Source organism: Anolis sagrei, chromosome 3 (assembly GCF_037176765.1).
Source record: "Anolis sagrei isolate rAnoSag1 chromosome 3, rAnoSag1.mat, whole genome shotgun sequence".
In the NCBI taxonomy this organism is placed as follows: Eukaryota; Metazoa; Chordata; class Lepidosauria; order Squamata; family Dactyloidae; genus Anolis; species Anolis sagrei.
Window position 1 is genome coordinate 142230716 of NC_090023.1, and position 12135 is coordinate 142242850.

General features: G+C 41.4%; 1 protein-coding gene across 1 annotated transcript; it reads right to left on the reverse strand.

Moving 5' to 3' along the window:
• Positions 1-3961: 3961 nt before the first annotated feature.
• Positions 3962-9494, reverse strand: GDF2 (growth differentiation factor 2). The gene is made up of 2 exons (XM_060766866.2): positions 9004-9494; positions 3962-5739 (listed from the first exon to the last, which is right to left on the reverse strand). The coding sequence occupies exons 1-2, from the start codon at positions 9338-9340 to the stop codon at positions 4814-4816; spliced, it is 1263 nt and encodes a 420-aa protein (XP_060622849.2). The 5' UTR covers positions 9341-9494; the 3' UTR covers positions 3962-4813.
• Positions 9495-12135: the final 2641 nt, after the last annotated feature.

Below are 12135 nucleotides of genomic sequence, written 5' to 3' on the forward strand. Positions count from 1 at the left end.
TCAATGTGGTTAAAATGTATTCCGAAACTGCGTTATATGGCAACTTTACTGCTTTTAGTAAAACGAGCTGACCTAACAGGACTTGAATCAATTTGTAGTTCTCTCTTCTGTTTTGCTGCTGCCGTTGATTCGCAAAAGAACAAGCCATGCAAGCATAGGTAGAAAGAAAGAGACTGCCTGGCAGTGATTGACTCTGGACTGTTTTCATTCACTCTCAATAAGCACAAATGCCCAGTAAGAACGCACAGTGTTGAGAAAGTGGAAGGGAGAGATGTCTTTGGACAGCTGGGAATTTCAAGCAGCAGAATGCCACTCAGCTAAAGGCACCAAACAATGAATATTGACAGTGACCAGTTGTCAATTGAGTGTGACCATTGCCTGGACTGCACATTTTTGGTGAAAGAATGCTATCTGAATATATCTTGTCTGCAATTTTTTGTAGGATTTAATTCTATGTGAAATTAGCTGTCTGTAAATCTATACTTCCCAGTCCTTTGTCTCAAGTGCGTTTCCCTGGGGCCGTTTCCCACTCTGACATCTTTCATTCTGTAGGATGTACAGAAGGTCAGTGCTTCTCCTCACAGGAAATCATTCTCTTAAGGAGTGGCTGGCTCTGTTTGTTATCACTCAAATATGTCTTACAAAGGGCTAAAAATAGAAACACGCAGGGTCAGAGAACTGGAGAAGTTGCACTGGATTTCCTGCAAACGAGACCATTGAGAAATGCTGAGCTTTGAGACATTTTGTTGAATATTTGTTTCTAGCCACTTGGAAAAATGCCTCCTGTTGTGTCCTTATCCTGTTTCATTCTGACACACCTAGAATCCTCTTCACTAGGGCCGGAGGTTTTAGCACAGCTGGTAAATCATCAGCAACTATAAGATCTATCAACCAAAAGGTGGCAAGTCAGCGTGAGCAGCCGACCGTCGGCGTGAGCAGCCGACCGTCAGCCCTACTCACTGTTTACCTAAGCAGTTTGAAAACAGCTTTAGCTGTAATTAGAGAAATTAGGTACTGCTAAAAGTGGAGAGGGGGGTGTTTTACAACACCATAAAAAAAGATTAGAAAATGCTGGAATGAGGATGTCCTGATGGCTCTTCATCATAGAGGATGGAGTGACAGCACACATGTGGACTCGAGCCTAACCACCCATGGCATCGAAACACCTCCTTCTGTTCTGTCTGTCTGTATACTGTCTATACAAACAGCATTTAATGTTTGCCGTGTATGTGTACTTGTGATCCGCCCTGAGTCCCCTTCGGGATGAGAAGGGCAGAATATAAATAAAGTGTTACGTTTTTATTATTACTATCACAAATATGTTAATGTGAGTTTTCCAGGCTGTATGGCCATGTTCCAGAAGCATTCTCTCCTTTTTAAAATTAAATATAGGGAGAGAATGCTTCTGGAACATGGCCATACAGCCTGGAAAACTCACAGCAACCTCACTACCTTACATAGGTAAAGTCTTTCTTATCTGGAAATCTTGTAGATGTTGTTTAACATCTACACGAAGGCACTGGGAGAGATCATCCAGAATTTGGAGTTCAATGACACCTGTATGCATATAACGTTCAGTTCTATCACTCCTTTCCACCTACTGCTAAGGAGGCTGTTCAGGTCCTGAACCAGTGCTTGGCTGCTGTGACAGTCTGGATGAGGGCGAACAAATTGAAATTAAATCCAGACAAGAGAGAGGTATTCCTAATAAGTTGCAAGGCAGAACATGGCATAGGGATACAGCCTGTGCCGGGCAGGGTTATGCTACCCCTGAAGACATAGGTTTTCAGCTTGGGAGTTCTCCTGGACTCATAGCTGAACCCAGAACCCCAGGTTTTGGCGCTGGCCAGGGGAGCTCTTGCACAATTAAAACTTGTGCGCCACTTGCACCCATACCTTGGGAAGTCAGACTTGGCCAGGGTAGTCCACACTCTTGTTACATCCTGAATAGACTACAGCAACATTCTGTACATGGGGTTGCCTTTGAAGACTGTTCGGAAGCTCCAAGTGGTCCAATGGGTGGCAGCCAGATTTCTCATTAGAGCGGCATACCACCCCATTGCGTCAGCTCCACTGGCTGCCCATCTGCTACTGAGCATTATTCAAAGTGCTAGCTTTAGCCTATAAAGCCCTAAATGGTTCTGTCCCAACTTATCTGTCCAAATGCATCTTCCTCTATGAACCAACTCAGAGGTTAAGATCTTTTGGGGAGGCCCTGCTCTCGGTCCCACCTCTTTTGCAGGCTATGGAACTCCCCCCCCCCCCCCAGCGAAATCAGGTCAGCTCCTGACTTTCAGAAAGCATGTAAAAACATGACTTTAAGACCCTGCCTTTGGCTAATTTTACACTGCAATAAGTGATGATGGAAAATGTGCAATGACAATTGGAACAGCTTTTTGACTATGATCTCAGATTGTGTTGTTTTAATAATGTGCTTAATAATGTGTCTTAATCAACAGACATAAATATGTTTAGTTTATGTCTGTTGTGTATATGGCATTGAACTGTTGCCTTTGTAAGGCCGCTCTGAGTCCCCTTTGGGGTTGAGAAGGGTGGGGTATAAATACTGTAAATAAAATAAATAAATAATCTGAAATTGAGAATACTCCAGAACTCAAATGTTTTTCCACCAGATTCCCACTTTTATTTTGGGGAAAGAGGGCTAGTCACACACTTAGCACCAACTAAGTTTTCCTCAAGGAGCCCTGAGGGAGGAAAAAGGAGGAAGCAGAAGAGAACACCATTTACACAAAACCCCAAAAAAGGTAGGCGCTTCAGACACTTCCACGTTTGTCCTCTAGCCAACCAACGGTGGCATATAGTGGGACGGGTTCCCTGGAAACAGCTTCCAGTGGGCAAGTATTGGCCATTGTCTATATGCAGCCCTTCAGATACTTGGTTTAAAAAGCAGGAAGTGTATTGAGAGTTGAAGAAGTGTCTGAGGTGTCTGCTTTTTATAGAGCCCTTATGTAAGCCGAGTCTTGAGTGTCTGCTGAGGATGAACTGAGCTAGACATATGGTCGCCCTCCCCTGTCCCCATCTCTCACTCAATATGCAAATAAAGGTGTTTCAAAATCTTAAAAAAGCAAACTTCAATTTACAGTTTCATTGAGCTGATATAATAAAAATGTACTAATTGTTAAATTTTACACATTTATTTAAATAATCCAAATATATGTACCAGTTATGAATTAAATAAGATTATATCGTGTAGTTCTATGTATTATGTAGCAATGAAAGCGAATAAATATGTTCATATTTCCACATTTTTTTCAATGATGCCATTTTGCTACTCTTTTTGAGAAGGAAATGTTTCATACGACCCCCTCACCACAAATTTTCAGTTTTGTGATTGAAACTGATTGAAAACACCAAGAAACCCTCCCTACCCTTTGGGAAATGACTTCTCAAATATATTAAAGTTTGGGAACAATTAAATTAAAGAGACCAATAGGCAATTTCCTGAGCAATAAAGCCCAGAGTTCCAGCAATGTTTTATTCTGTAATATTACATTATTAATATGAACAATTACATATGTTTGATTGTAACAAGAATAAGTTTAGAGGGGGGTTATTCATCTGGAGCTATATATATACGTATATATGGTACAAATATAGTGGGCCCCTTAGTAGTGCAGTGGGTTAAACCGCTGAGCTGCTGAACTTGCTGACCGAAAGGTTGGTGGTTCAAATCCAGGGAGCGGGGTGAGCTTCTGCTGTTAGCCCCAGCTTCTGCCAATCTAGCAGTTCAAACACATGCAAATGTGAGTAGAACTATAGGTATCTCTTCTGCGGGAAGATAACAGCACTCCATGCAGTCATGCCGGCCACATGACCTTGGAGGTGTCTACAGACAACGCCAGCTCTTCGGCCTAGAAATGGAGATTAGCACCACCACCCTGGAGTCGAACTCAACTAGACTTAATGTCAGGGGAAACCTTTACTATATATGCTTGTTTATTTGCTTGTCCCACAAAGGCTCTTTCATGGCTTGATCGATCTGGACCAAACTTGGCACATGTATCCTTTGTTACCCAACTTAAAATAATGGAAGAGTTTCAACCATTATTTAAAAGTTAAAAATGGTAGTATATAGATAGAAAAGATTAACTACTGACCTACAGGTTGTCTGTATGCAGTGCTGGGATGCAACCACAAGAGGGATTAGCTACTGATAGATAAAATGGTTGCATCATGAAATCTACAACACAGCCCTGAGGACCATAATCGACCCCATAAGAAAGAAATTTCATAATATTTATATTTTGGAAGATGTCTATATGTATGTGTGTGTTCCTGCACCTTGCTCTGAGGCTGAGAGACTTCCAAGAAAAGCCTGGATAAAGGAAGAGAAAGGAAGGGGGGAACACTACGAGGGAAAGAAATAAAAGAAAGATAAACAATGAAATTGAAAGGAAGTGGGGAAAGGGATGAAAGAAAAAACATGGGAAGACAAAGGAAGGAAGGAAGGAAGGAAGGAAGGAAGGAAGGAAGGAAGGAAGAGAAAGTGAGGGAAAGCAAGGTAAGAAGAAAAGAAAGGAATAAAAAAGAGAGCGACAAGGTGTATGAGGAAAAGGAAGGAAGAAGAGAAAGAGCCACAAACAATATGCACACCCGGCAGTGCTGGGTATATATGTTAGTATATAACATAAGTAGTGGGGGAGGTAGGATGGGGAAGAGAAAAGAGAAAGCCCAGTAGGAAGTGAAGCTGCAATCCAGCACCCTTTATAATCAAACATTTATTTACAAACAAGTAACATTTTTCTGCATGCATGATTTCATATTTACGTGATGGAGCGGTCCCTGATATTCTCTATCTACAGCCACATTCTGCCACTTTCATCCCCTCATATTGATATTTCAGTGTGGGGGTCCCTGCATTATCTTTGTAAAGCATGGAAATTGCATCAAGCTTCGTTGGGACGCAACAGGCTTTGGCAGCTTTCTTGGGATTTTTGTAGTGCACCAAGGTCTGGACAATAGCATGCTTGGTTGGTGTGACATTATCCGTCAGAGGAAAGAAGCAACCTCCTTTGCATTCAAACGCATCATAATCTTGAGGAGCAATGATCCAATTCCAGCCAATTTCTTTGAAATTTACTCGGAGAGAGGTTCTCCTGCAGTGATTATGTTCGGCACTTCGTTTCCCTCTGGACAGAAGATGATGGATTCCATTAACAGGTAAAGCGTTCTCTTTATGGGCAGTGTTGTTCTTTACCAAATTCTTAAGCATGCTTTCCTGTTCATGCACAATCATTTCTTGAAGTTCCATATAGTTCTCTTTGATTCTGTTATTGGGATCATTAGAAAACACAACCAGCAAGGGTAAATGGTTAGAGTTCGGTGTTACACCGGTATGTACATTCCCACAGGTAAGATCACTTTGAACATCGCTCTCTATATCAATCTCCAGCTGATTAGTACTCATTGTTTTGTCTGCCTTAGTCCATCTTTTCACAGTGCTAGACACATCAAACATCGTCCAACCACATTCTTGGATTTCTTTGGAGACTAGGACGGATTTGACATTATTTGGTTCCTCCCAGTTGTTTCCTTCAAGGACATCATACACAGCTATATTTCCTTTAAAGTTCACCAAACTCTTTGTGCCCTTTTGACAGTCAGTGTGGATTCTGAATTCGGCTCTGGTGACATCTTCATGCCATGGGATGGAGACATTGAACAGCAAAATGTATTTCTGAAATGGATTCATTTCCAGAGGAGAAAGAGAAGTAATATCTGGAGAAGAAAACCGATAAACACTATTATCATGACTACTTGCCATAATGTGAAATTTCTCAGGAAGTATATGTTAGTCTTGAATCTTCAGTGCCTTGATCAATAGCTTGCTGTTTTAATTTAAATATTATTTAGTTTCATTTGTTTTTTATCCACTTTTCTCTGGGATTATGATCCATGGTAAGTTAGAACAGCAATAGAAAATAGAAGATAATAAAGTAAATAGAAACCAAAGGGAATAAATGTAATAACCAATAGGTTATTCCACCGGAAAAAGCGATTGCCATATTAACATCAAAAGAAGAATTAAAACACCATCAACAGTACTCCCACAAGACTCTTCACATAAGGTGTTTATCTGCCAGTAGGAGAGCAGAGTTGAACCCAGGCTAGAAGCTTTCCATAGTATGAGAAAGCTTTTTGTTATGGCCTCACCAACGATACCTATGAGAGTGGTAGAACTTAGGGTGCTTTGCACTGAACATATAATGTGGTTTGAAGCTAACTTGAGGCTGCGATGACCTTAAAATAGCAATGTGTGCTACAATTTGTAAAGGCGATACAGCACTTTAAAAGTCCCAGTGAAATTTGTGTTCAGTCAAAAAAATATGCTGAAACTGATCCTTATGTATCCAGGATCCAGGGCAATATAGTTCTGCAAAATGTAGGATGCATTGTAGACACCCACCTCTGCTGAAGCACAATAAAAATCCCAAAGTGAGACTTAGGGCCCTTCTACACTTACTTAAAACCTGGGAGGAAGCAGGTTAAAATAAAATATTTTGAGAAGACATGATCCACAAGAAGAGACAATAATGCTTGATAAAGGGGAGGGCAGTACAAAAAGAGATAGTCTCTCAGATGAGTAGACTTCACCAAGGAAGTCACAATGTTATTGAGAAATTTATTAAACACAAATGAACAGAGATGAATTAAACATGAATTTATTTTATTTTTTATTTTACCAATTTTGCAATTCCAAAATGCCTCTCCACCTCAACTCTGGAAAAGTCCAGGCAGCTATATCTCCTCTTGTGTATGAAATCAACTTTTATGAAATTGTATGACTTATATCAAATGAAATCAACCCTTAAAGTATATCTGGAACTGCAAATCTATATAAAAAGACTTAATTAATCTCAGTCCTTGGGACAGGAAGTGGGCTAAACGGGTAATGTATGCAAGCCTGGAGTACCCAAGTCTCACTGATGGGATATATTGTGCTTATGTAAAATGCAACCCCCTTTCATTGTCAACAATTAAATGAGTTCCTCCAGAACTGCAAGCACTATCTCAAGCAAATTTCGACAATTTATTCACACTGTCATTACTTGCAGCAATACCCAATATAGTGGAAGCAACCAATTTCCTCAGGATGCCCCTGGAAGAGTCAGCACATGCAATGACCCCTGCCAAAAGATGTGTGATGGTGATAGCGGACCAGAAACAGTGGTTTGCAGATGTGACAGGATGACCCAAGAGTGTGCTGTCTTCCTAGATAAAAAATCCAAGATGTAACCAAAAGGATGATAAGGCTTGTAAAGCCTACAGACCATTACTCCTTCCTTTTGGTTCATGTGGGAACCAATGACACTACAAGAAATAGCCTTTGAGAGATCACATGGGATTATGAGGCCATAGGAAGTAAGTTGGATGGGCCTTGAATCCCAGTTCATCTTCCTCCCACTTTAAGGAAACAACCCAGGAAGGGAAAGGATAATAGACGTGAATAACCTTATCCTCAGATGATGGAACTGTTTGGCTTCTGAGTCCATGGTCTATGGTTTACTTGCATTGAGCTTCTGTCAAGGAATGGCTTGTGCCTCAGAGAGATTAGCAGGAAGATTTTTGTGAAGAAATACACAAACCTGACCAGGAGGGCTTTAAACGCTGCTATCTGAGGGAGACTGCTAACTGGGACTGTCTACAGGCAGTGTACAACTCCACTGTTACAACAGGTCTTATGGCTGCTAATACATTCAAATTGCAGGTTTTGACCTATAAAGCCTTATATGTCTTAGGTTATCTGAAGGACTGTATCTCTTTCTATGAACCTCTGAGGCATCTACAATCAACACGCGACAACCTTCTCTCTGTACCATCACCTGCTCAAGTGTGTTTGGTGGGAACACAGGAGAGGGCCTTTTCGGTGGCTGCTTTTATACTGTGGAACCCCCTCCCAAGAGAGACCAAGATAGCTCTGTCCCTGCTTGCCTTCCTCAAGACTTCCTGGCCTTTCTCTGTCAGCAGGCATACTTGCTAAATCCATAATATTGCTAAATCCATAATATTTTGATTGTTCTGCCATCTAATTTTGATTTATTCCACTTCTTCCTAGATTGTGATTAATACTGATATTATTAAGGTATATTCATAGAATCATGGAAGAGACCTCGTGGGCCATCCAGAGCAACCCCCTGCCAAGAAGCAGGAAAATCATATTCAAAGCACCCCTGACAGATGGCCATCCAGCCTCTGTTTAAAAGCCTCCAAAGGAGGAGCCTCCACCACACTCTGGGGCAGAGAGTTCCACTGCTGAACAGCTCTCACAATCAGGAAGTTTTTCCTAATGTTCAAGTGGAATTCCCTTGGAGTTTTTTTTTTAAGTATTCCTATTCACATAGGTGAAGCAATGAAAATATTTCTAGTTGCCTCCTGTGGTTTGCAAAAGAGAATTACCAATAGCTAAGAGTACTTTCTTGATAAGTTGTACTAATTATGAACTTTTTGATGCATCTCAATTTGGTCACTGCTGAAAGTATAACTCTTTGGTTTGGAGGTGGGATCATTGTTATCTGCCATAAAGCTCAGAAAGGTTGGCCTTCATTCCTATTCTATTCTATGGCCACTGAGGCAGAACTTTTCTCACATTTCCCTTTGTAACATCTGAAAATTACATTGATTCCTTTTATGTCATTTAATATGGACTAGACATTTTCCTAATATGTGGAGATTGTTCCAGTCTGAGAAAATGGTTTTTACACAGATTTTTTTTCTTTTCTATTAATTTCTTTCTATCTAAATGAGCTGGAGGAGAAATAAGGTCAAAAATATTATTTTCCTTAGTTTCATGCATCCAACTCCTTAAGATTTTTTAAATGGCTATTTCACAAATAATATAAGAAAACAGATGACACAAAATTGTTAGTAGAGCATTTAAAAAAAACAATTAAGATTTCCTGGGAACACAAGGCACTAAGATGCCTGGGGAAGATCTTAGCCTAGATGTTTGGGTTGAGGGTGGGGGAAAGCCAAAACTCCTACCTTCAGGACTGAAGCTGCGCACAATATTGGATATGGGGCTGGTAGACTTGTCCTTGCTATATCTATTATACAAATCAATCATGAATTGTGGTGGTTCCTCTTTCATCTTCTCTTCTGAAGGTACTTCTGACAAGTTCAAGTTCCTCAGGAAATCAGCTTTCAAAGTCTCCAGAAACGATTTAAAGTCAAATTGGGCTTCTCCCTCCACGCTCCCAATGTCACCAGAATATTCATGGGAGTTTGGGGTTGTAAGTAATCTGTCCCGGGCTTCCATGGGTTTCCCACTTGTCAAAGGTATCATGATGTTTAGAAGAGTGAAGGCCCCGAAATAATACATTTTTCATGAATCCTGTTTTAAACGAGGGTATAATACAGTAAGGATCCAGGGGAGCAGGCTGACTGAAGTCTGAAATGCAAACACAGAATGCCAATGGCTGACCACTTTCTCAAGCTGCATTGCAGCCGTGTTTTTTCCAGTGCTAGCCCCTTGTGAATCATCAAGCAGATTGGCCATACACTTGCCCTTATCTTGACCACAGTCTCTTATCTATCCGCGCTCTTCACTAATGAATATTCTGTAAACATAAGACAAGTACATATGGTCGGTAGAAGCACATAGCACCCAGAAAAGAATCCATGTTCCTCTTTGCGGTCACCATTGCCTAATTATGTTCCTTTATCATTTTCTTGCCAGCAAACAATATTCATTTTAAGATGTCTGGGGGAAGGCATTAGGACGAAGTTTCCTCTTGTTTCCCACAGCATACAGAATTAAGATAAAAAGAAAGAAATAATACCTGTTCTAAAATATCTTGACATACCATTCAAAAAGTCACATATGTAGGAGCTTTATTGTGGCAAGAAATAATCCCATTATTGTTAAATAAACGTTTAAATATTTTCATTTCTCAGTCAAGTGACTTGCTGTTGTTTGTGGGGGGGGAGGGGAGTCTGATCGGGTTGCTATGAGTTGCAACCCAATCAGGTTGCTGATCGGGTTGCTGATTGGGTTGCTTCTGGAACATGGCTCTATGGCCATGTTCCAGAAGCATTCTCTCCTGAAAATTTTCCCACATCTATATATATAAATTTGTTAGGGGCATCCAACGAGGAAACAAAACTCAAAAACCCCCCAACGAAACTTAACCAAAATTCCCATGCCCATAACACAACCCACAAGGTACAAACATATCTACTCAAAATGAAAAACAACACAACAACACACTCACAAAACGGCAAAACAACAAAACTCAAAAAAACCCCAACGAAACTTAACCAAAATCCCCGTGCCCATAACACAACCCACAAGGTACAAACATATCTACTCAAAATGAAAAACAACACAACAACACACTCACAAAACGGCAAAACAACAAAACTCAAAAATCCCCCAATAAAACTTAACCAAAATCCCCGTGCCCATAACCCAACCCACAAGGTACAAACATACCTACTCAAAATGAAAAACAACACAACAACACACTCACAAAACGGCAAAACAACAAAACTCAAAAATCCCCCAACGAAACTTAACCAAAATCCCCGTGCCCATAACACAACCCACAAGGTACAAACATATCTACTCAAAATGAAAAACACACACTCACAAAACAGCAAAACAACAAAACTCAAAAATCCCCCAACGAAACTTAACCAAAATTCCCGTGCCCATAACACACCCCACAAGGTACAAACATATCTACTCAAAATGAAAAACAACACAACAACACACTCACAAAACGGCAAAACAACTGAGCATGCGCATTGGCGCCCAGCCACAAGTTCCCTGGCGCGCGCACATGGCCTTCCGGCCAACGTTCCCTCTGCGGAAACCATTCCCACTCCAAGCCCCGCCGTGCCGCTTCCCGCACACACACACACCCTGCCGCACACACACACGCAACCCCACGCTCCATCACTCCCCCCGCCGCCGCATACACACACGCAACCCAACTCCCCCCGTCGCCACACACACACACACGCAACCCCACGCTCCATCACTCCCCCCACCGCCGCACACACACACAACCCCACGCTCCATCACTTCCCCCGCTGCCGCACACACACACGCAACCCCACGCTCCATCACTCCCCTGCCCCAATCTTACCGCCTTTTACTTCACGCCACCTCCAAACCCCACCCCGCCCCTTCCCGCCCTGTCAAAATCTAGGAAAGACAGGAAGGAAGGAAAGAAGGAAGAAAGAGAAAGGGAGGTAAACAAAAAGGGGGAAGGAAGGAAAGTTAGAGGAAGAAGAAAAGGAAAGAAAAGGAAAGATGGAAGGAAAGAAAAGAGAGACAGCAGAAGAGAAAGAAAAAGGGGGAACTAAGGAAAGAGATAGAGAAAGAAGAGGAGAAGGAAAGATGGGAAGGAAGGAAGGAAGGAAGGAAGGAGGGAGGGAGGGAGGGAGGGAGGGAGGGAGGGAAAGAAGGAGAGAAGGAGGGAAGATTGGCCACAGCAACACGTGGCGGGTAAAGGTTGTTATTTCTATTATTATTATTATGCTATTGTTCCTATGAGACCCTTTTAGGGGGAATGATGGGAGAGGTGTCAGGTCCCGGAGGCAATGCATTGCATTATTGTTATTGTTATGATGGTGGTGAAATAAAAGGAAATAAAAAGTGAAAGAAGGAAGCAAACAGGGAGGGAAGAAAGGCAAAGGAAGAAAGGGGGAAGGAATGAAGGAAAGAGAGAAGGATGAAACCAAGTAGTGAAAGAAGGAAAGAAAGAAAGAGGTAGAGAAGGAAGAAAGGAGAGAAAGGGGGAGGAAAAGGGGGAAGGAATAGGTAGGGACCTCTCTTTCATAATAGTCCAGATATCTACCTCAACTTTGATAAGTTTTACTATAGGCCACAGCAACGCGTGGCAGGGCACAGCTAGTTATTTTTAAAATTTTAACTATTACGTCTGGCCCGGCCATAGGTTTTTAAATCTTTTTGTATTATTGTCTATATGTGAGTTATATTAATTGTATTGTTTATTTGCTTATTGCTTGTTATTTTTACTGATGTGTTGTTGGGCTTGGCCTCATGTAAGCCACTCCAAGTCCCTTGGGGAGATGGTGGCGGGGTATAAATAAAGTATTATTATTATTATTATTATTATTATTATTATTATTATCTATGGTAGGCAT

What these genes read in the sequence shown, in the direction of transcription:
- GDF2 (XM_060766866.2), bottom strand. Translation starts at nt 9,340, where the DNA reads ATGTATTATTTCGGGGCCTTCACTCTTCTAAACATCATGATACCTTTG. An exon ending in GCGCAGCTTCAGTCCTGAAG is followed by an intron (nt 5,740 to 9,003) that starts GTAGGAGTTTTG and finishes TTTCTTCTCCAG; the next exon opens with ATATTACTTCTCTTTCTCCT.